The sequence below is a fragment of the Oryctolagus cuniculus genome, chromosome 1 (genome assembly GCF_964237555.1).
Source record: "Oryctolagus cuniculus chromosome 1, mOryCun1.1, whole genome shotgun sequence".
NCBI lineage: Eukaryota > Metazoa > Chordata > Mammalia > Lagomorpha > Leporidae > Oryctolagus > Oryctolagus cuniculus.
The window spans coordinates 178,061,894-178,086,612 of record NC_091432.1 but is presented as its reverse complement, the minus strand read 5'-3'; the positions used below and the strand labels follow the sequence as shown (position 1 = coordinate 178,086,612).

At 44.3% G+C, this 24,719-nt stretch overlaps 1 protein-coding gene across 3 annotated transcripts in view; it reads left to right on the top strand.

The window, feature by feature from the left end:
• TTC39B (tetratricopeptide repeat domain 39B) overlaps positions 1-24,719 on the top strand; it is a 146,389-nt gene that overhangs the window by 24,842 nt on the left and 96,828 nt on the right. The window contains exons 2-3 of one of the 3 annotated variants that reach the window (XM_070052366.1): positions 2,230-2,582; positions 17,826-17,860. In XM_070052366.1, the coding sequence (XP_069908467.1) occupies positions 2,556-2,582; positions 17,826-17,860 (62 nt within the window). In that variant the 5' untranslated portion in view covers positions 2,230-2,555. Of the gene's footprint in view, positions 1-2,229; positions 2,583-11,806; positions 11,942-17,825; positions 17,861-24,719 lie in introns of those variants that run through there. The other 2 variants (XM_051845482.2, XM_008254654.4) reach the window with 2 other exon arrangements.

Here is a 24,719-nt window from a genome sequence, read left to right as displayed (position 1 = left end):
ACAGGTCCTGTGCTTGGTGCTGTGAGGATAGTTCGTGGTTGTGTCTCCTAGGACCCATTGGCTGGGGGAGAACAGACATGAAACAGATCTGGCAGACATGGTATGAACAGGAGTGAGAGTGTATCTTCATCCCGTGCTCAGTCCGGTGAAGTCCACTTTGTCACGTAGTTCAATTTGGTGAACTTAGAACATTTTGCTTTTCAAAAGCAGTTGTAAAAGCTTTAAAGAGAATGAGTGTAATTTAAATTCTGAAGTTAGACTCTGTGAATTTAAATCCGGATTGTGCCACGTATGTGGTCTGTGACCTTGGGCAAGTTGTTTAACCTGTCTGCCCCAGTTTCGTCATTTGTAAACTGGAGATAATACTAAGCCATGTTAGAGTGTTGTGAAGAGCAAATGAGTTAATATGTATGTAAAAGTAGGTAGCAGGGGGGTGGGGGTGGGTATTGTGGCACGTAAGGTTAAGCCATTGCTTGAGATGCCTGCATCCCATATCAGAATGGCTGGATCCTGCCCCACCTCCCCTTCTGTTCTCCAGATTCCTGCTGATGCATACCTTGGGAGGCAGGAGATGATGGCTGAAGTACTTGGATCTGTCAAACACATGGGAGACACGGGGTGGGATCCCTAGTTCCTGGTTTTGGCCTGACTCAACCTCAGGGTAGACTTTTGGGGAGTGAACCAAAGGATGCAATCTCTCTCTCTCTCTCTCTCTCTCTCTCTTTCTCTTTCTCTGTCACTTTATCTTTCAAATAGTAATAGTAAAAAAAGCATATGGAACAGTTAGAGAAGTATTAGCCATTGTGATATCATCAACATCTGAATTTTTAACATACTTTAAACAATTCAATATGGAAAATTTTTAATATCTCTTTCCCCCAAATTTTTAAAAAAACTACTTAACAAGGTATACTTTACTCGCAGTAAAATGCATCCATGATAAAAGTGTACAGATTAAATTGCCTGAATGTAAACACAGATTGAACCACCACTGAGATCAAACATTTCCATCAACCCCAAAAGTTCCCTGTTCCCATCTGCAGTCATTTCAGATTCTTTTCAAGGCATTTGTTTTTTTAACCAGAATTCTACTGTGGATCTCTTAGCATGTTTAGAATTTTAATTTATTTTTGATGGATAATGTATATGAAATTTGAGATGATTATTATATGGTCCGTTAAACTCATGATCGCTTCAACAGTCTCTCTGCTTTCTGCTAGTTTTGAACATGTTTCTATATTTATTTGCTTCTTGTTAGAAACCAAAATGTTGTATTTCACTTACAATGATATTGAACCCATTGATTTCAGTGTATAAAGTTTATTTTTCTACATGATAGAAATGTGTAGCTAGGCATGTAGCTTCTTGCTGAACATTTTTTGCTGCTGAAGGGGAACCTGGTAGGAATAGAGGGAAGATTAGTCCTTTTTTGTTTTAATTAAAGATTTATTTTGGGGCTGGTGCTGTGGTGCAGCAGGTTAACGCCCTGGCCTGAAGCGCTGGCATGCCATATGGGTGCCGATTCTAGTCCTGGCTGCTCCTCTTCCAATCTAGCTCTCTGCTATGGCCTGGGAAAGCAGTAGAAGATGGCTCAAGTGCTTGGGTCCCTGCACCCACGTGGGAGACCTGGAAGAAGCTCCTGGCTCCTGGCTTCAGATCAGTGCAGCTCCGGCTGTTGTGGCCATCTGGGGAGTGAACCAGAGGATGGAGGACCTCTCTCTGTCTCTACCTCTCTCTGTAACTCTTTCAAATAAATAAAATAAATCTTTTTTAAAATATTCTTTAAAAGGCAGAGTGACAGAGAAAGAGAGCCAGAGGATCAAAAAGATCTTCTGTCTGATGGCTCATTCCTCAAATGGCTGCAATGACTGGTACTGGGCCAGGCTGGAACCAGGAGTCTTGAACTCCATCCAGTTCTATCATGTGGGTGGTAGAGGACCAAATATTTGGACTATCTTCAGTTGCTTTCCCAGGTGCATTAGCAAGGAGCTGGACTGGAAGCAGAGCAGCTGAGACTTGAACTGGCACTCATATGAGATTCTGGTGTTACAGATGGTGGCTTAACCTGCTATACCACAACACCAACCTTAGGTTAAGTGTTGAAACAAATGAAGGAATACATCCAAGTCCTAGCTTTTTCCTTGACAGTCCCACAAGAACAGATGAGTGTTGTCAGCCTCTGCTTTGCAGGCAACTCATAATTCTTTTTTTTTTTTTTTTTTTTGACAGGCAGAGTTAGACAGTGAGGAGAGAGACAGAGAGAAAGGTCTTCCTTCTGTTGACTCACCCCTCCAAATGGCTGCTGTGGCTGGTGCGCTGTGCCGATCCGAAGCCAGGAGCCAGGTGCCTCCTCCTGGTCTCCCATGCGGGTGCAAGGCCCAAGCGCTTGGGCCATCTTCCACTGCCTTCCCGGGCCACAGCAGAGAGCTGGACTGGAAGAGGAGCACCGGGACAGTACCAGCACCCCAACCAGGACTACAACCTGGAGTGCTGGCGCTGCAGGCGGAGGATTAGCCTAGGGAGCCGTGGCGCCGGCCCAGTACCTCATAGTTCTTATGAGAACAGCTGCCTTGCCAGGGAAGGTACTGTGTGAATGGTCTAATATGTGGACATGTAACTTTTCCCTGAAGTGATAGCAATAAAGTAGTAATTTCATGAGAGCTGATGGTGTTTTTCTTTTTCTTTTTTTCTTTTAAGATTTTATTTATTTGAGAGGCAGAGTTACAGAGAGAGAGGGAGAGACAGAGAAAAAGGTCTTCATCTGCTAGGTCATTCCCCAAATGGCTGCAATGGCCAGGGCTGAGCCAGGCTGAGCAGGCTGAGCCAGGCCGAAGCCAGGAGCCAGTAGCTTCTTCTGGGTCTCCCATGCAGGTACAGGGGCCTGAGCCCTTGGGCCATCCTCCACTGCTTTCCCAGGAGCATTAGCAGGGAGCTGTATTGAAAGAGGAGCAGCTGGGACATGAACTGGTGCCCATATGGGATACCAGCGCTGCAGGCAGAGGCTTAGCCTACCTAGTATGCCACAGTGCCGGCTCCAGAGCAGATGGTTTTTAGTGCTTCATTATGGACCAGGCACCATGCTAAATGTTGCACACATATCATTTAGTTCTTTCAGCCCTACAAGTTACGTAATGTTGCTGTTGCTTTTTAGGTGATGAATGTGAATGTTGTAGAAGTTAAGTCACTTACCAAAGGCCACACCTAGACACTAATGGTGGAGCTGATGGTGGGACTCTATGGCCATGTTCTTAACATTATTTCCTTCCTGGATTTAAAGCTTGAGCGCAGTGTGGCTTGTTTTTGTTTTGTTTTCCTTTTTGGTAAGTGATCCCTCCTCATTGCTAACCTTTTAAACATTATTTCAGAGGTGTTCATAGCTGTTTCTCACCGTATCATCAAAGCATCTAATGAGTTATAGGGAAGGACATTTACCCATTTGTGCAGTGATAGGCAGACTGTGTGTGAGGGCTCACAGAATAAACATTTCTGGTTTCCTGGACCACGTGGTCTCAGTTGCAACTACTCATTTCTGGTTTGAATAGGAAAACAGCCTTAAATGAAAAGTACATGATTGAGCATGGCTGTGTTCTCATAAAACTTTATTTGTAAAAACAGGCAGCAGGGCCTGGTGCTGTCGCTCACTTGCCTAATCCTCTGCCTGCAGCGCCAGCATCCCATATGGGCATCTGGTTTTAGTCCCGGTTGCTCCTCTTCCAGGCCAGCTCTCTGCTGTGGCCCGGGAGGGCAGTGGAGGATGGCCCAAGTGTTTGGGCCCTGCACCCCATGGGAGACCAGGAGAAGCACCTGGCTCCTGCCTTTGGATCAGCGCAGCGCTGGCTGTAATGGCCACTTGGGGGGTGAACCCACGGAGGGAATACCTTTCTCGCTCTCTCTCTCTCTCACTGTCTGTAACTCTACCTGTCAAATAAATAAAATTTAAAACAAACAAACAAAAAACAGGCAGCAGGCAGGTCCCTTTGGTGTGGCTGATCTCTTTGAAGATGTCAGGATATGTCAGCCAAGGAGAGGCAGAATCGGATTCTTTTTTTTTTTTTTTTCCTTTCGCCAACATAGACTCTCCTTAAAGAAACATATGTTAAACCATCTTTAAATTCATTTTAAAATCTTTTGCTTAATATTTCACTATAGTCCAGTTGAAATCCTTAATATATGAACTATAATGCCCTATATTCTCAAACCTTTCTGTATCTATGTATAGCTTTTATTTTTTTTATTTTTTAAAAGATTTTATCTATTGAGAGGCAGCATTACAGAGAGAGGGAGAGAAAGAGAAAGAAGCAGATCTTCCATCTGCTGCTTCATTCCCCAGATAGTTGCAATGGCTGAGGCTAGGCCAGGCTGAAGCCAAGGGTTCCATATGGGTTCTCCACATGGCGGCAGGGGCTCAAGTACTGGAGCCATTTTCCACTGCCTTCCCGGACGCATTAACAGGGGCTGGATATGAAGTGGAGGAGCTGGGAGGTGAACCGGAACTCATATGGGATGCTGGCATTGCAGGTGGCGGGTTAACCCATTGTGCCACATATATGCCAGCCTCATATAATGTGTATCTTTTAAATTTTTATTTATTTGAGAGACAGATAGAGATCCCACCTGTTGTTTAACTTGCCTGATGTCCACAGTGTCTGTGGGCTGGGCCAGATGGAAACCAGGAACAGAAACTTAATCCAAGTCTTCCATGTGAGTGGCAGGGACACAGCTCCACCACACCTCCCAGGGTATGTATGTGTAGGAAGCTGGAAACAGGATCAGATCAGGATTTGAACCCAGGCACTCCCATATGAGTCATGGGCTTCTTAAGCACCAAGCCAGACACCCATGTGATTGGTCTATATGTATATATTTTTTAAAAGGCAGAGTGGACAGTGAGAGAGAGAGAGACAGAGAGAAAGGTCTTCCTTTGCCGTTGGTTCACCCTCCAATGGCGGCTGCAGCCGGCGCACTGCAGCCAGTGCACCGCACTGATCTGATGGCAGGAGCCAGGTGCTTCTCCTGGTCTCCCATGGGGTGCAGGGCCCAAGGACTTGGCCATCCTCTACTGCACTCCTGGGCCACAGCAGAGTCTCTGGCCAGCTGTGGTGCAGGCTGCAGCTGGAGCACTCAGCTCTGGGCACAGAGGTGGCAGGTGTGTGGCCCCCATCTCATTCACCCATCTATCTTTTTAAAAAAATATATTTATTTATATAAGTTACACAGAGAGAGAAGGAGAGGCAAAGAGAGAGAGATAGAGAGAGACGGAGAGAGAGAGAGGTCCTCCATCCGATGGTTCACTCCCCAGTTGACTATAACGGCTGGAGCTGCGCTGATATGAAGCCAGGAGTCAGGAGCCAGGAGCTTCTTCTGGGTCTCCCATGTGGGTGCAGGGGCCCAAGGACTTGGGCCATCTTCTACTGCTTTCCCAGGCCATAGCAGAGAGCTGGATCAGAAGTGGAGCAGCCGGAGCAACTGGGACTCAAACCGACTCCCATATGGGATGCTGGCACTGTGCCAGCCCCAACTTTTATCATACATAACTATTTAATGATGAATATATTTCTCATGGAAGTATTTTTTAAATATTCTAGAGTTTTTTTTTTAAGATTTATTTATTTTTTGTAAGAGTTACACAGAGAAAGAGAGAGAGAGAGAGAGAGAGAGGTCTTCCATCCAGTGGTTTACTCCCCAGATGGCTGCAATGGCTGGAGCTGCGCCGATCTGAAGCCAGGAGCCAGGAGCTTCTTCCAGGTCTCCCATGCGGGTGCAGGGGCCCAAGCACTTGGGCCATCTTCTACTGCTTTCCCAGGCCATAGCAGAGAGCTGGATTGGAAGAAGAAAGAACAGCTGAGACTAGAACTGGCGCCCATATGGGATGCTGGCGCTTCAGGCCAGGGTGTTAACCTGCTGTGCCACAGTGCCGGCCCCATCATGGAAGTATTTTTAAATGAAAAGGCTTCCTCCTTTGACTAAGTAATTAGAGTCCCAGTCTATTAACACCCAGGCACCATACTGGTAATCTACAGTAAACTGAGCCAAAGATAGAGAGATAAAGTAGAGCCAAAGATAGAGAGGGAGAAAGGGAAAGAGAGGTGTTCATCCACTTGTTCACTCCCCCAGATTGCTGCAACAGCTGGAGCTGAGCCAATCTGAAACCAGGAGTCAGGTGCCTCTTCCAGGTTTCCCAGCTTCTTTTGGGTCTCCCATGTGGGTGCAGCGGCCCAAACACTTGGACTGTCTTCTACTGCTTTCCCAGGCCACAGCAGAGATCTAGATGGAAAGAGGAGCAGCTGGACACAAACTGACACCCATACGGGATGCCGGTGCCACAGGTGGAGGCTTCCCCACTGTGCCACAACACTGGCCTCCAAGGTTCATTTTACAACCATAAAAATAGGAGCTGAGGAATATGCATGGAGAGTAAGATAATTTGCTCACTTGTGGGAAGCAAATTCAACTATATGTAATTGTAAATAACTTGTGTTTTGCATATGCACTCTTTGTTTTATGTTGTATATTATCGTGCATATTTTATGAATTTGCACACCCATTCCCTTGTGGAGTTATGTCCAGAACTATGGGTGTTCCGTTATAATAGAAATTTAAAGTATTTTTTCAATATTATTTAATTTAATTTTTCTTAGAAAACTTTTATTTAATAAATATAAATTTTGAAAGTACAACTTTTGGATTATAGTGGTTTATTATTAATTTTAACTATGCATGATTTTTCTTTAAAATACTAACTTTAGAACTTAATTCCTGTCTTAAGTTGCAGCTCAGTTGTGTTTGTAGTGAAATTTAGAAAGGAAGAAATCTTTTTCCTTGTGATGTAGTTAACTTTTCATTTTAAAAACATGGTAAAGTGTTATTAGAAAGTAAGGCAACACTTTTTTTGTGAGAGCGACATCTGGTGGTCCTTTCTAAATTCTGATGGCTTCCCTGTGCCTGGCTAGAAGTTGCTGGAAATCCCAAAGAATCCTGTGTGCTGCTTTGCCCGGTGCTGACTTCACGCGAGTAGTTCTCCAGCACCACGTTGGTACCAGGACTACAGCCCCAGCTGGAAAAGCCGGCGGTGCACTGGGATGCAGGCTCTCTGAATGCTAGTCTAGCTGAGGGGGTTAGTGCGTGTAGTGGACAAATCACTGCCTTGGGAAGGATTTCTGTTGAACTTGAGGATTCAGGATTTGAATAAGGACTGGTGTCTAAGCCACCGTCTCTGGTTTCCTCACCAGGAGCCCCCAGGGGTTGAATGTGCTGGCCAAGGCTGTGCTGCTCCCTGGTGAGCTGAGATCTTACGAGGTTTCTGAGAATCTGTGTCCATAGAGGGCAACCAACTAAGAAGGGTCTGAGTGTGAAGAGATAGGAGAAGGCATGGTAAGGCCCTTCATATCCAGCTCCTTGTTAATGCACCTGGGAAGGCAGTGGAAGATGGCTCCAGTACTTGCGCCCCTGCCACCCACGTGGAAGGCCTATATGGAGCCCTTGGCCTCAGCCTGGCCCAGCCCCAGCCAGTGCAGCTATTTGGGGAGTGAAGCAGCAGATTGTTTGAAACTTTTTTTTTTTTTAAGATTGATTTACTTATTTATTTGAAAGGCAAAATGGTAAGAGAGGGAGATAGAAAAACTGGATTGCTCCCCAAATACCCTCAATAGCTAGAGCTAGGCCAGACCTAAGCCAGGAGCCTGGAACTCCATCCAGGTCTCCCAGGTGGGTGACAGGGCCCAAGTACTTGGGTCATCATCTGCTGCTTTTTCAGGCTCATTACCAGGATGTTGGGTCAGAAGTGGAACAGCTGGGACACAAATTGGCACTCTGATACAGAATGCCAATGTCACAAGTGATGGCTGAACCACCTGTGCCACAATACCCACCCTCGAAATTCTTTCACACCAAAGTTTTAGAACCTCTTTTTTGTTTAAATTTCATTTTTTTAATTTTAATTTTTAACAGATTCAATATGACTTATAGATACAAGTCCAAGAACAAAACGATATTCCCTTCCTCCCTCCCTCCACTCTCTTTCCTTTTACCTTTTTTTTTTTGAGACAGCATATTTTAAATTTACATTGATGTAAAAAGGCTTAATACTTCACCAAATAAGAAGTTTGACAAGTAAAAAGCAAAAAGACCCTAGTTTAGTGGGAATACAGACAACAGCTATAAACAATAATTGAATGGAAAAATGACCCCTATACAGTTTTTTTGTTAGTCATTCATAATTTCTTTCAGTGAAATAGAACCAATGACAGTGTAACATCAAATTATTTCCTGTGTGGTTACAAGACAATTATTCAGTTCATTTAGACTTTAAGCCATTTCCTCTCAACAGTTATGCTGTTGAGCATAATTTCACGCAGACTGCAATTCAAATATTTATAAATTACATTTTTGTGCCCTATTAATGACCACAGATCAGGGAAAATGTATGGTATTTGTCTTACGGGGATGGCTTATAATGGTATAATGGTTTCCAGTTGCATCCATTTTGCTGTGAAAGACAGGACTTCATTCTTTTCTTATGGCTAAGTAATATTCTATGGCTTATTGTGTGTGTGTGTATCACATTTTCTTTATCCAGTCATCATTAGAACCTCTTTTTGTGTGAATTGATTCATCTCATGTATTGAAATTTAATCTTATGAAATTGCATTTATTGATCCTGTTTTGAATTGGACCTGTTTGATCCTGTTGGATGCATTATCTCACAAACAGTCTTACAGCAATGCTGGCAGGTAGATAGAATCCCCATTGTACACATCAGGAGATAGAGGATCAGGGTCAAGGGTGGAGCTGAGAGTCAGACCCAGACATGTCTAACTTGCAAGCCCAAATTTCTGCCTTCAACTGTGGTGCACTGACTGTCATTAACGTCATGTATGTGTTGATTTATAGTGATAGTGCTTAGGGAGTAGAGGCACACTCATTCCTTAGACAGATAAGTGCATGACTCTTAGTGTGTGGACACTTCCATGAGTAGTGTTTGGTTATGATGCAAGGAGGGATGGCTCTTGTTATCATCCTGTCATGATTGCATTGACAGGTACTGACTGCCAGAGACTGGCACACACTGTACGCACAGGGCTCCTTTGAGCCTCCCCAAAAGTCCATGGGTACTACAGGTATCTCCAGTTTACAGATGATAATACCAGAGTGAAGTGGAAGGGAAGGGTTTGCAGTGGAGGCACTAGGGAAGAAAAAGACGGAGAAGAATGGGTGGATGGAGAAAACCATGGGTGGACTGGAGGCCAGGGAGCTCGGCTTGTGCTCTCCTGTGCTGAACCTGATAAACCAAATGTAGGCAGCAGGGTTATTTGACCCACGCCTTTCTTCAAGTTCATCTCAACCTCCTTGCCCACCAAATCTGAACAGCCTGTCTAGACTAAAGTAAAATGTCCTACTGATACTGTTCAGCGGTTTTTCAAGTTTTCCACACAGTAGTGGTTGAAATCAAAGCACAAGGTTCTTCCCTCCCTCCCTTCCTTCCTTCCATTTGAAAGGCAGAGTGACAGAGAGGCAGAGGCAGAGAGAGGAGAGGTCTTCTCATCTGCTAGTTCATTCCCCAAATGGCTGCAACAGCTGGAGCTCGGCCAGGCCAAAGCAAAGAGCCTGGAGTTTCATCCAGGTCTCCCATGTGGGTGCAGGGACTTGGGCCATCCTCTGCTGCTCTCCCAGGCACATTTGCAGGGAGATGGACTGGAAGTGGAACAGCTGGGACTCGAATTGGCGCCCATATGGGATGCTGGCACTGCAGGTGGTAGCTTTACCTGCTGTGCCAGTTACAGGCAAGGACTTGTAGTGTGAGTGGGCTCAGGTATGTGAACCCCATGGCTTGTTTCTTATGTTCCAGGACATTAAAAGGTCTCCTGTATCTCTGCTATCTTTTTTTTTTTTTTTTAAAGATCTTCAAGGTGTTGTGTGTGGACCACTTTACACTGTCTCATTGCTAGCTCCTTATGCATACCATGGAGGTGGATAGTCTGCTTTGGCTTTATCCATCCATCAGAGTGAGCTATGTGCCTTTGGTTATCTTAGGTTTGTAGATAATGTGATCATAGTAAATTCTCTCCGACCCTGGAGCCTTTCCTTATGTACATTCCTCTGCCTCATCCTCTCGCCTCCAGTCCCCAGGTCAGCCCTCCCTCCCCTGATAGAGTTCCGTCCTTCCTCCTGGTGATCGCATAGTTGGTGTAGCCTCTTTCTGCAGTAGAGCGAATTCTTTGAAGCAGGGACTGTGCCTTTTTTCTGTGTCACTTGTTCTTGGCTTGTTGATGTTCAATGCATGTTTGGAAGAACATTTGAATGAAGTGTAACTCTCTGATAATAGTTAACAGTTGCTTAGTAAAAATATATTTGATTTATTGATTATTTCCTAAATTTATAGAAAGTAATCCTTCTCCTTGACATGTCTGTTACTCTGTATTACCTATTTTCACTATCAGATTTGTGATTTTTGGTGAAAATAAAGCTTTAAGAAACACAGAACTACCATAACTACCATAAAAGCAACTAAAAATTACATAATGATACATTTGGAGAAAGAGAGAAATTATTTTTAATTTCAAGGGATGAAATTTTAAAATAAAAATGCTTAAGGTATGAAGTTTTTCTTATTGAGTATGTTATTAAATCTTTCAAACAAACCCATATGTTGGAGTAATGTTTGAAAACTTCCAGTTTCTTTTTTCTTTTCTTTTCTTCTTTTTTTTTTTTTTTTTGTTAGATACATATAGAAAAAATCGGGTTTAACACATCTGGACAGCTTCAGAAGTAAACTCTGTGCCACTTGCCTTTTCTTTCTTTTTTTCTGGGAGTTCTGTTCTCGAGAAGGTCACGGTTTGTTCCCGCAAGGGCCAGCAACCTGTGGTTACAGGCAAGGACTTGCAGTGTGAGCAGACTCAGATGGATAAACCCCCGTGGCTTCTGTCCCTTTGAGCAGGAGCTCTGTTGGTCACTTAAGGTTTCACAGGGATGGTGGTGCCCGAGTGGATTTTTACTTTTGTTTTCGAAAACATATCTTACTGTCTCAAGCAGTAAGACATTTAAAAACATGTAGGTCTGTGTAAGATGCAACTGGTGATAGCCCGTGGATCTGGCTGGGGAGTTTAGATGCTCCAGAAGGCCACGGGCCACTCTTTGAACTTGGCAAATAGATTGTAGAGACTTGGATGGCAGGTGTGAGCAGAGTGAAAAAAAATATTTGTGACAAATGAGTTCAAGGTGTACATACTTAGAAGAAAAAAAATCTTTACCCATACTTTCTGGTTGAAGTCACTTCATGGCCTACAGTTAAGGTTTATTTTAAATACATTAATACTGACTTAGAAAAACCAACATTTCAGTCAAGTTATAATCAGAAATGATGTTACTTATATGTACACATTTCTCATATGATTCCCGACCTGGCAGCGTGCCCTCTCCTTTATGCGTGAAAAGATTGACATTCATTGTTGAGGAATCCTGGTGGGTCACTATGAGAACAGTCAAGTGCTTATTTGATGTCAGTGTGGTTCCCCATTTAGGGCATCTTGACTCTCAGAGGAGTACGTGGCAGCCCTCCAGACCCCAGCGCCCGTGGCCCTTAGTCCCTGCCCTAGTCCCACTGCTTTTCTCATCTCCCTGGGAATGATCCAGATGTGCCCCAGGACATAGATTCTCAGGAATCTAGCCAGCATTCTCAGGAGTCTAGAGTTCTCTGAGTCCATGGTGCTAAGCACAGTTTCATTGGTCAGTAGAATGGAACATTGAGTGAAAGCTCCAAGGGGGGAAGGTGAGTGGTTCTCATTGAGGAGAAGGTGCCTGCAGCCCCATCCAACCTGCCACCAGGCTACAAGGCTGCCCTGGAACAGGACGTGGCAGCATTTGCTCATAGGCTCATGACGTTATCCATAGATAAAAAGGAAAAATGGAGGAAGGGACAGAGGAATAATAAGAAGAGGAAGAGGCGGTAAGGGGAGGGAGGAAGAGGAGATCCATACGAGGGATTCAAAGTTGTGGATATGCAATACCTAATTTTAGTTTTTATAATGTTTTTAACTATTTCTAGTTTCCTTCATGGAGTCATATTTGCTATGAATTCCTTTTTGTATTTTAAAGATTTATTTTTTATTTCCTTGAAACGCAGAGTGACAGAGAGAGAAAGAGAGAGGGAGAGAGAGTCAGAGAGACAGAAAGAGAGAGAGTGAATGACTCTCTTTCATCTGCTGATTTACTTCCCAAATGGTCACAACTGCCAGGGCTGGGTCAGGCTGAAGCCAGGAGCCAGGAACACCATCTGGGTCTCCCACGTGGGTGACAGGGACTCAAATTCTTGGGCCATTTTCTGCTGCTTCCCCAGGCACATTAGCAGGGAGTGGATTGGAAGTAGAGCAGCTGGGACTTGAACTGGTGCTCATGTGGGTTGCTGGCATTGCAGGCTGCAGCTTAACCTGCTGTGCCACAATGCCAGCCCCCCATGTATTTTTTCTTAAAAGATTTTAAAAAATGAAAGGCAGAGTTATAGAAAGAGAGAGAGAGACAGAGAATTTCAATCAGCTGGTTTATCCCCAAATGACTGCAACAACTAGGGCTGGACCAGGCTGAAGCTAGGATCCTGGCATTCCATCTGGTTCTTTACACTCCACATATTCCTTTTTTATACCACAAAATTAACTATCATTCAGACATGGAAGCCTTTAAATCTGTTTGGTACCTTAGGAAGTTAATGTAGAGTACTGAAATGACTACTGTTAGGGGTGGTACTGTTAACTAGGTTAAGCCTCCCTCTGTGGTGCTGGCATCCTTTATGGGTGCCAGTTCAAATCCCGGCTGCTCCACTTCCAATCTAGCTCCCTGCTAATAGCCTGGGAAAGCAGTGGAAGATAGCCCAAGTACCTGGGCCCCTGCACCCATGTGGGAGACCTGAAAGAAGCTCCTAGCTCCTGGCTTAGGAACTGCTCAGCTCTAGCCATTGCAGCTATCTGGGGAGTGAACCAGTGAATGGAAGACCTCTCTCTCTGTCTGTCTATCTGTCTATAACTTTGCTTCTCAAATAAATAAATAAATCTTAAAAAAAAAATGAGTACTGTTAATAGCATATTTGTCATTTTTATTCTTTGTTTTTCTGAGAGATAAAGATAATGTGGACATTTTTATCGTTAGTATCCTCATTGTTTAAGGCTCTTGAACATTCATTAAGAGGGTGCGGTCACTGAAGTGCACTTGCATACATTTTGGTACTCCAAATGTGGCAAAGTTAGGAAATTGGGATGAAGATTGTTTGGAAAAGCCCTGAGGGTTGATGCAGCGCCCCCTTCACTTTCTCCACTGTGTCTCAGCCTCCAGAGCCCTGGGTAGGGGGCAGCCTTGCATCTGGAAGCTCTCCCTGAGGGTGGGATGACGGGGTGGGGGAGCATTGTCCTTCATCTGTGGATTAGCCTGTTTGCTAAACTGTAAAGTGAAACTGCTCAAGATGAGAACCTGCTACCCCAAGACAAGAGCACTCAGCCAACTAGTCAGGCACCAATTATTTGCTAAGAGTCTGTGGAGCGCAAAGCACTGTGCTAGCTATAGAGTGGATTCAAAGAGCATGTAATGACCCTTGATGTTGGCAAAGGAGTCAAGATAGGTCCTTGAGAAAGTTAGTACCATTTTGAGGCAATGCATGGTTAGGAGCCAGCCATAAAGCAATGGAAGCATTTGTCACACTGTGCTCACGGGTAATAGCCTCCCAAGCTTGGCCTCTCCAGGAGAATGGGAAAGGCAAAAGCACTGCCTTCAAGGAAGGAACTAAACACAGGCTTTCCCATCGTCACATCGTGCAGCTTTGCTGCCCTTTCCTGAAACTGGGAGGAACCTGGCTGTCTCTGCCTGTGCATGTTGTAGCCAGAGCACACGTGGTGGGCCTACCTGGTACTGTATGAGTGTAAAGGAAACCAGCTGTCGCTCCCTGTCTTCCTGGAGGAACGACACAGGACCCTGCGTTGTTCTTTTGTCTGCTCGGCCCTTCCCGGGTTAGCTGCTGGTTCTTCCCGGGTTGGCTACCGTCCCTTCCACCTCCGTGGAAGGGCGGTTCCCCCTGCCACTTTCCCCACTTCCGCGGGGGAGCGGCACACCGCCGGCCGGCTCTCTCGGGGGCTGCACAGGTGTTCCTTCAGATAGATGTTCCTGGTGCATGTTGTCTCTCTCCTCCTTTATAGTCCTCTTCCACCAATCCCAACTCTGCTACCCACACGCCGAGTACGCTGCTCTCCTCCAATCAGGAGCAGGTCCTGCAGTTTATTGGTTGAACTGGAGGCAGCTGTGTAGAAGCTGTTTCCTCCTCTCCCAGCGCCATATTGTTGGAGAGCAGATGCATAGAATAAGTCTTAATTCCAGTAACTTAGTCTAGTCCAAGTTGCTCCCAGTTGCTCCCCACACCAGCTATGGTAATCAGCACTGGTGTGGCCCCAGAAGTTGATGGAGAGTATGGGGAAGCAAAGAGATTATGAAGAAAAGTCCAGTTAGGCCTTGTGAAGAATATATGTGGATGTACTTAGTGGTGGGTATGAGGCTGGAATGGTAGTCAGCCGCATATCAGGTGCCCAAGCGAAGGGTCCTGGTGGGAATCCCATAGAGGAAGGGACTCTTTGATGTAGCAGCAGGGGAAAATAGAATATGAACTGGGTGTGGGGACCTAGAAAGACAGGAGGAGGAAGCCATTGGGTTCCTGGGGATGATGGTTGGCAAGTCTGAGCAGTCTCTCTGACTTCTGGCTTGTCACACCCCCCAGGCGGATCCCATAATCACTTTTCCCAAGAAGCTAGGAAACTGTGTACAAGTTCTCCTAAACAAAATGTGTTGTCATGATGAATGTCAACATGGAATTTCTAAAAATGAGAAATATTCTTGTAAAGATACAAAATGAACATGTCAGAATTTTCTTTAGTCCACCAATGAGGAAACCAGTGAGATGGTAAACTGATTCAAAGGGTATTTGAGGAACTGGTTATTAATGGGCTTTAAAAAAAAAAAAAAAGAATGTGAGATTAAGGTTTGTAGACTCTTTGTGGTCAATGTTTCTACTGTCCAGACGTCTTCAACAAGTAACTTCACAGAGTCTGTGAAGTCTCTCGGGTTGTACATAGAAAAGTCAAATTCAAACGTGTTCTCCGCAAGAGTGACGTAATCCGAGGGAGGGCCTGTTGAATGATGCTGCAGTGTGACATTGATGTTGAGAGGATGTGCTGCCTTTCGCCTCCCATCCTCCGTCTTGCCCAACTGTCTCATTTCCAAGCTTTGGGTAGTTTTTATGAATGTTTTTAAACTGCTTTGGAGTTAAAGAAACTTGATATTGAACCTCAGTACCTTCACTTAGCAGCTATGTAATGTTGGGCAGCTAATTGCCAACACCTGGCTTTATTTACTTGCTGTAAATTTGGAAGACCAAGTGAGACAGCTTTTGTATAGTGGCTGGTGCATGACAGGAACTCCATAAATCTTAATCTTAATTCTCCTCTTTTCAAAGCTAAACAATTGTCATCTGTTGTCTGCACTTCACAGGCAAGTATGCTTTACTTAGAAGCCTGCTTCTGGTGACTGAACAAAAAGGAGAGATGTTCCTGGTGACTTGATATCCTTTTTTTTTTTTTTTTTGATGGTGAGGATGGAGATATTTCTTGTTTAAGTGAAAATATTAGCCTTGCCTCCTTGTACATGGAGAGCTGGCCTCCAAAATTGTACTCTGTGAGGTCCATTCGGTAACTTAGTGTCTCTGTGTTGAGGTTTTTGAGGAGAGGGGAATGGATAGATGCCTTCCAGGAGTGCCCTCTTTTGCATACCCACCTCATCTGCTAAAGGTCAAAGGTCATGACAAATACAGTCAACAGAGGGACTGTGAGCTGATCTCTGGGACAGACAGTTGGTTCTAACAGCCAGAGCTGGCTGCCTGAGAGCGGATTCCCTTTCTTCCATAACCCCGTCTCTCAGGAACCCATGTACTGGGCCTTGACTTCAACTCCCTTACAGAGTATGATGGTAATGTTGATTCATGGGTCAGACGTCCCAAATTCAGTGCTGCCACTGTTTATCTTTGTGTCTTCTTTTTAAAAGTTTGTATACAGCCTTTTATCTTTCCTGCATATATTGTAAAATTCAATAGGTCTATGTGTTGTTTGGTGTGAATGGTCACACAGAGGAGAGGTTCTGTAACTCTGTCCTTTATGTCTGGGTCATAGCTCTGAATGAGATGTGATATAATCAGCGTCCGTCATCCAAACTCAGTTTCGTTCATTCATTAGGCAACAAGGATTTATTGAGCAACATCCCTGTGCCAAGCCCTGGTGATTTTTCTGTGTCTACAATAAGAGCTGGCTCTGATGGAGACAAATAGTAACCAAGTAAACAAGGAAGATGATGAGGTTATGATAAGTATCATGAATGAGATAACCCTGATGATGGGAAACTCTAAGTAAGCTGCTATTCTAGGCATTTTAGCTGGGGTGATCAGAGATAGTCCTCCTGAGGAGTTGGCTTTCTGAGCTGAGAACAAAAGATGAGGTCATTCAGGGATTCTGGAAGCCATGAGAAGGGATTTTGGTTTTTAAGGGAGCTGTCATGTATGTGTGTCTATGATTGTGTGTGTGTAGTCAGTATGTATGAGTGTGGAGTCTGTGTGTGTTCTCATGCTGTAATTTTTTAACAGGTTATTGGCATGAGAGGCTGTCCTCCGTGGCACAGGTTATAGTGGGGAAGGCTGGTGTCAGGGAGATTGGCTAGAAGGGGAGTTCAGTTACCAGTGAAATGAAACCTGGAGGGTGCTTATTTGGCTGGCTGTGGAGAGGGAGAAGACTAAGTTGGGGAGGTCCTGTAGCTTACTTATTTTATTCTGTATCTGGAATGAATGAGATGGAGGAGTGGGGGGCCAGTATCGTGACATAACAGGTTAAGCCGCTGCCTGCGGTGCTGACATCCCATGTGGTCCTTGGTTTGAGTCCTGGCTGCTCTACTTCAGATCCAGCTCCTTGCTAATGTGCCTGCGAAAGCAGCAGAAGGTGGCCCAAGTGCTTGGGCCCCTGTACCCACATGGGAGACCTGGATGAAGCTCCTGGCTCCTGACTTTGGTCTGGCCCAACCCTGGCCATTGTGGCTATGTGGAGAGTGAACCAGCAGATGGAAGACTTCTGTCTCTCTCTCTAACTCCACCTTTTAAGTAAATAAATAAATAAATATTTTTTAAGAGAGATATGGAGGAGTGAAAGATAACTCCATCAAAGAAGTCACACTGTCTTCAGATGGGCTAGATGAATATTTTACCAGTCGTAGTTAAAAAACAGTCAAGCCTCACTTAAATCTGTGTGCTTGATTTCTGTGAAAAGACTCCCATTAGTTTTTTTTTTTTTTTTTTTTTTTTTTTTTTTTTGACAGAGTTAGTGAGAAAGAGACAGACAGAAAGGCCTTCCTTTTTTCCATGGGTTCAACCCCCAAATGGCCGCCACGGCTGGCGTACTGTGCCAATCTAAAGCCAGGAGCCAGGTGCTTCTTCCTGGTCTCCCCTGTGGGTGCAGGGGCCCAAGCACCTGGACCATCCTCCACTGCCTTCCTGGGCCACAGCAGAGAGCTGGACTGGAAGAGGAGAAACCAGGACAGAATCCGGTGCCCCAACTGGGACTAGAACCCTGGGTGTCGGCGCCGCAGGTGGAGGATTAGCCTAGTGAGCCACGGTGCTGGCAAGACTCCCATTAGTTTTACTGAGTGATTCTCCTGCATGCTTTCACCTCCCTACCCGCACTGCACCTGTACGCACAGCCATTTTTTTTTTTACATGCAGGTTTCTTAATCTGGAGAAACTCATAAGTGTTTTTTATTCCCCCCAGGACATCTTTGAAGATGCTTTGGAAACCAACTCTATGTAAGTAGAAACATAATAAAAAGTATTCCATAAGCAAATGTTTATGATTCTTATATCCAATATAAATATTCCATTCTTAGTAAAAAAGGCATTCTTTAAAATTAAAGAGTTAGGATATGATTGTGCTTAAGAAAGGATATACCTACATTTACTATGAGTAGTATTTCTTGTGATATAAAAGGAAAATGCTTTCTAACATTATTTTATAGCTAACCTTTTCAGTGCTTGTCCATATTTATTTACATGGTTAGCCTCATTATATAGATTTTTGCTTTTGGTTTACACTTGACTTCATTGTAAGCATTTACGCTAAGCCTTTATTTTGGTAATAATTTTAAATGGCTAATTTAGAGTAAGTGGAATCTCATAATTATCTATGTTGCCATTGTTAGACATCTAGGTTGTTTCTTGTTTATTAACTTACAACTAAGCAATGAATATTTTCATGTATGTAGCTTTGCCATCTTTTTGAATTACTTCTGAAGGTTAATTCTCAGATGAAGGATTGTTGGATTAAGAGGAGTGACTATGCTCTGTATGTATCTCCAGTTGCCTTTCTTTCTTAGCTTGGGCTGCCATAACAAAATACAATAGACTGGATGGTTTAAACAACAGAAATTTGTTTTCTGTGAATTTTGGGAGCTGAAGTCTAAGATAGGGCACCAGCACATTTGGGTTCTAGTGAGGGCTGTCTTCTTGGCTTGTGTACCGCTGCCTTCTTACTGTGTCCTCACATGGAAGAGAAAGTGAAAGTTACCCTGTTGTCTTTCCTTGTAAGAATATTAATCCCTTCACAAGGGCCTCAGTCTCCTGACCTTATCTGAATAACTAGTTATCTCCTAAGGGCCTCAAGTACCATTGCTTTGGAGGTCGGGCTTCATCGTGCCAGTTTTTGGGTGGTGGCGCTGGGGCACACAATTCAACCCAGAGCATCTTCAAAAGAGCTACCCAGTTTGCACAGCTGCCAGTGCCATGTGAGGGAAGTGCTTTAAACAGTAGCGTTACCATTACTGAGTATTATTTGAAAAACAGTTTTGCTACTGAAATGGTACCTGTTTAAGCATTTAAAAATTTTCTGTATTATATTTTGTCCTTTTCCTTTTATATGACTCATACTTTTGCCTTTTAAAATTTTTTCTCAGTGTTTTTCTGATGTTCTTACGGATGTTATATCATGTCTGCCTTGATCATTTGTCATTTTTGCTACAGATATTTTCCCAGGCTGCTAGTTTTCTTTATGATAGAAATACATATCTTTATCTTGTCCCCAAATTTTGATGTTTATGTGGTTGAATGTTTATTTGATTATGAAAAACTTAACTGTGATTGTGATTTAGTAAAAGAAATAACCACCTTTTTGTTTTGTAAAAGTTTTAGATTTTCAGAATCACAGTGAAGTTAGACAGAGAGTACCTATATACCCACTCAAGACTATTAATAATCTTTGCTATTAATTTCTTAAATTAGCACAGAACATAACCTAATATACATCAATACTTACTACAGTGGGTTAAGATTTCTTCTTGTTCTTTTTTAATTGATTTTTTAAAAGATTGATGTATTGGCGCCAGCACTGTGGCATAGTTGGTTAAGCCGTGGCCTGCAGCACCAGAATCCCATATGGGCGCCTGTTCGAGTCCTGGCTGCTCCATTTCAGATCCAGCTCCCTGCTAATACACTTGGGAAAGCAGCAGAAGATGACCCAAGTCTCTGGGTCCCTGCTCCCATGTGGGAGACCCAGAAGAAGCTCCTGGCTCCTGGCTATGGCCTGGTGCAGCCATTTAGGGAGTGAGCCAGTGGAAGGAAGATCTCTGTCTCTCCTCTCTCTCTGTAACTCTGCCTTTCAAATAAATAAATTGATCTTTCAAGGCAGAGTTACAGAGAGGAAGAGAGACAGAGAAGACATTTTTTGTCCTCTGGTTCATTCTCTAAATGGCCAAGAGTGGGCCAGGCTGAAGCCAGGAGCTTTTTCTGGGTCTCCCACGTGGATGGCAGGGCTCCAAGCACTTGGCCCGTCTTCCACTGCTTTCTCAGGCACATTATCAGGGTGCTGGATCAGAAGTGGAGCAGCCGGGACTCTAACTGGTGCTCATACAAGATGACAGCCTTGTAGGTGGAGGCTTAACCCATTGTGCCATATAACCAGCCTCTCGGATTTCTTCAGTTTTGCGTAGTGTCCTTTTTCTATCCCAGGACTCTTCCAAGGGTACCACATTACTTGAGTTATTATGTCTCCGTAGGCTCTCCTTTACTGCAACAGTTTCTCAGACTTCCCTTAATTTTGGTGACTTTGACAGTTTTAGGGAATACTGAGCAGTTATTTTGTAGAAATTCCCCCAGTTGGGATTTGTTGTTTTTTTTCGCTCATGATTTGACTTAGATCCTATGTTGTTGGGAGATGACTTCAGGTGTAAAGGGCCATTTTCATCACATCACAAAATGTATTCTTAGTGTGAATCCCACTGATGGTGTTAAGCTTGGTCACCTGGCTTGTGTGTGTGTGGGGGGGGCAGGTTTCTCTACCATAAAGTGACTCTTTCTCTCCATTCCTTTTTGTACTGAACCCTCTGGGAGAGAATCTGTTCATGGGTGTGATACTAGGATTTCAACCAGGGATCCTGGCTCATAACTCCCTGCCCATGGCAGGCCAAAGGAACTAGAATTTCTCTTCCTCAGTGTACACTGCAGAGTCTCTTCTCTGTCCTGGAGCCTGGCATAAGGCAGTTCTCTGAGCTGGCTTGTCTGACAGTGGCTCATAAGTTCCCAGTGTCAGGAGAGGTCCCACACTGCATGCAAGGGGAAGGTGTGCTGCAGAGAGAGGCAGAGGAGTCCAGGCAGGCCTTCTGTTAACCTTAGCTTATAGCCTCTTTGTCCAGTCCCATTTCCACTCAGTTATCTGTGCCTCAGTCATGCCATGTGACCAAGTCTCTGTAAAAACCCAGAAGGACAGGGTGACCACACGGAGGTAGGTTCTTGGAGGGTGGTGTTGTAGAGAGGATGTGGAAGCTCTTTGCCTGCATACCTGTTCTATGCATCTCTTTATGTGTGATAGCCTTTGTAGTATACATATCTATAATATATTAGTTACATATATTAGTTATAATAAGATTGCATATATTAGTTCTCTATATTAGCCATGCTATAATATACAATAGTTTTATTAACTGATAGACCTTAAGTGTTCCCTGAGTTCTGTGAGACCCTTGGAAATTAGTAGGACCTGTAGCAGCTGTGGGAATCCCGATTCATAGCAGGTTGATCAGAAGCACAGGTGAAACAACCTAGGGCTTGTGGTTGGCTTGGAAGTTGGGTAAGGGGAGGCCATTCTGGAGATGACTCTGCCACTGTATCCAGGTAGCCAGCGTGAGAACTGGCTTGGATTAGAGGATGCCCAGCTGATGTCCTCTGCAAAACCGACTGCTGGTGAGGAGAAACTCACCCCTCTGGGGGTCATGGAAGTCTTTTGTGTCGATCGTTGTGGTGGGAAAGCGTAGGAAAAATAGTTTGTTTCCTTATATTCCCCTGCGATTTCTTTTAAATTACTTTTTTTAAAAAAAGATTTTATTTATTTATTTGAGAGGTAGAGTTATAGACAGTGAAAGGGAAAGACCTTTCTTCCACTGGTTCACTCCCCAAATGGCCGCAACAGCTGGAGCTGGGCTAATCTGAAGCCAGGAGCCAGGAGCTTCTTCTGGGTCTCCCATGTGGGTGCAGGGGCCCAAGCACTTGGGCCATCTTCTACTGTCTTCCCAGGCCATAGCAGAGAGCTGGATTGGAAGAGGAGCAGCTGGGACATGAACCCGTGCCCATATGGGATGCTGGCACCATGGGTGGAGGCTTAGTCTACTATGCCACAGCGCTGGCTCCTAAATTACCTTTTTAAAAAAAAAAAAAAAAATTTAAAGGTAGGGTGACAGAGAGATCTTCCATCCACTGGTTCACCTCTCAAATGGTTGCAATGGCCAGGGCTGGACCAGGCTGGAGCCAGGAGCCTAGAACTCCTATCTGGGTTTCGCATGTGGGTGGTGGGACCCAAGCACTTAGGCTTTCTGCTGCTGCTTTTCCCGGGCACATTAGCGGAAGCTGGATCGGAATTAGAGCATCCAGGAGTTGAGCAGTTGCTATTATGGGATGCCAGCATTGCAGGTGATGGCTTAATTTGCTATTCCACAACATATGGCCCCTAAAAAAAAATCACTTTCAAGGTTAGTGAATTATTGCCATGTGAAAATCTTGTCATTATTTAACCATGTTGCTGTGGCTCCTCCCTGGATGTTGGCAGGAACTGAGCTGGGGCCATAGTGGGAGATGGCTGTCTGTGTGGTGAAGGAAAAGGATCAGGCTGTGGGGCTAGTGATTAGTGTTCACCAGTGGAGACCACACTGTCCCCAGCAGGGAGTAGAGCATCACATACTGGAAAGAGACTCAGTCCCCACTAAGGGAACATGTTGGCCTGGTGACTGGCAGCACACATTAGCACTCTTGTCTTTCCCAACCCTCACTGGCTGCATGAGGCTTTACCTCTGGGATATCTGAAAGACATTGCAAGTGATTTCCAGCATCTATTACTTTTCAAAAATTCACATCATACAATAAAAGGGAACAAAACAAACTCTTGAACTTTACTCAGCTGAAGCTAGTTTAGTTCCCCGTCTCACACCAGCCCTAAAACTGCCAGCCCTCTACCTATTCCAATACTATTCACCATGCAGGAGAGAAAATTTATGCATGATGCCTCCGTTACTGAATAATAAGTTCATTAATGTAACAATACTCTCTTTCTGGGCTACCTATTCTGTTCCTTTAACCTGTGTGTCTGTATTTGCACAAAACCACTCTTTTGGTAGACTGTTTCACCTGTTTTCTTAGTAGTGTGAATGGCTCTTAGAAGAACAGCAACAAAAATGATCCCTGGGATGGAGTCATTTTTGATTCATGGATCTCAGAAGTCCCTTTGTGTCCTTTTCAGATGCGGAAATCTGAAAGCCCCGAGTCTTCTTTTATTCTACTGTCAGCCATGCTACAGCTCTCATGCTGAAAACAGTCGCTCCTCAGCACCACCTCATTTTCTCATTATTTAACATTTCCCCTTCATTGCCTTTTTAATTTCTCTTCTACTGTATTTATCAGCCATTGTCAGCACTTTCCTTTTTTTTTCCTTTCCAATTTTAACTCCTCTGTCCTGCTCTGTTGAACAAATCCAATGGTTTTTCCATTCTAGAAGTTACCTTGCACTTTTAGGTCTCCTATGCATTATATCTTTTTTTTTTTAAAAGATTTATTGTTTGAAAGGCAGACACACACATTTTCCATCTACTGGCTCACTCCCCATTGGGCCACAATGGCTGATCCAAGCTTACACTAGGAGCCCAGAGTTGTATCTGGGTCTCCCATGTGGGTTGCAGGGGTCCAAGTCCTTGGGTCATGTTTGGCTGCTTTCCCTGGCACATTAGCAGGGAGCTTGGTTGGAAGTGGAGTAGCAGAGTTTCGAACCTGCAATCTGATGTAGGATGCCAGTGTTGTCAGTAGTGGTAACTGTGCCACAATGCCAGCCCCTCTTGTGTCCTTTAAGACTACCTCTTGAACACTTTTGTGTTTCCTTTTCAATGTTGCTGAAATGTCCCTGGAACATGCTACTTTCACCTTGTTTGTGGCAGTGCATTATAGTCATTTTACTTTACTTTTATGCAAGATAGAGCCCCAAACCAGAGGGACAGCCAACGTTACATACTGCAGCCGGTATTAGTACCTTTTCTGTACTATAACAAAATAATCTGAGATAGGCTTACTTTACAAAAAAAAAAGAGGCTTATTTCACTTGCAGTTCTAGAGAGGTTCAAAGGCCCAAGATCAGGCAGCTCAATCATTTGGGTTTCTGGTGAGGGCCCAGTGGCAGATAGCATCATAGTGGTGGAACACGTGAGAAAGAAGAGATCACATCTCAATACAGAGAGTCAGAGAGCAGTTCAGGACTCGGAGTCAGCTGTGTAACTGCTCTCATGAGAGATCAGGCCACCCATGAGAAGGCAAGGCCCCCTGTGACCTAGAGACACCCTCTAGACATCACTTCCCAGCACCACCACACTGGGAATCAAGCTTCCGACACATGAACTCTTGTGACACATGACACTTGCAGGCTCAGTCCATGCTCCAAGTACCTTGCCCTTTGCTGGTAGCACAGGCCTCCGTGCAGAGTCTATTTACAACTGATTTTGATCTCATTCTAACACTTTGCTTTTTAACTTTGCTGTACAGAGTTCTGAGAGGTATTGTGGAGGGGGGCTGGTTTTAGAAGCCGGCTTTTTGATTATGGCAAAAGAAAAAAAATGGCAGTGAAAGAAGAAAGGAGAAAGTCAGTATTACACACAGCTGTTGATCTCCAAAGCACAACAGTGTGATGCCATTTTGCTTCCATATGCCTTCCTGGAAGATAAGACCGCAGACTTGACAGTTAGACTTGAGCTTTAGCCCCAGCCTTCCACTTACTGCCTGTGAGGCCTAGAACCAGTTTCTCTGAGCTTCAGTTTCCTCATCTTCTCATAGATTTACTGGGAGAGTTAAATGAAGTACTCAGAGAAAATTGGCATTTTGCTGCCTTCCTCCTATTAGTCTGGGTTCTCCAGAGAACTAGATATAATGAGAGATACCTATCTATATATTTTTCTTTTTTTAAAGATTTTATTTATTTGAAAGAGTTACAGGTCCTTGCCACTCATGTGTAAGTTACAGTTACAGAGTTACAGTAGAATCAGAGGGAGAGAGAGGTCTTCCATCCTCTTGTTCACTCCCCAAATGTCTGCAGTGGCCAGAGCTGAGCTGATCCAAAGCCAAGAGCCAGGAGCTTCTTCTGGATGTCCAA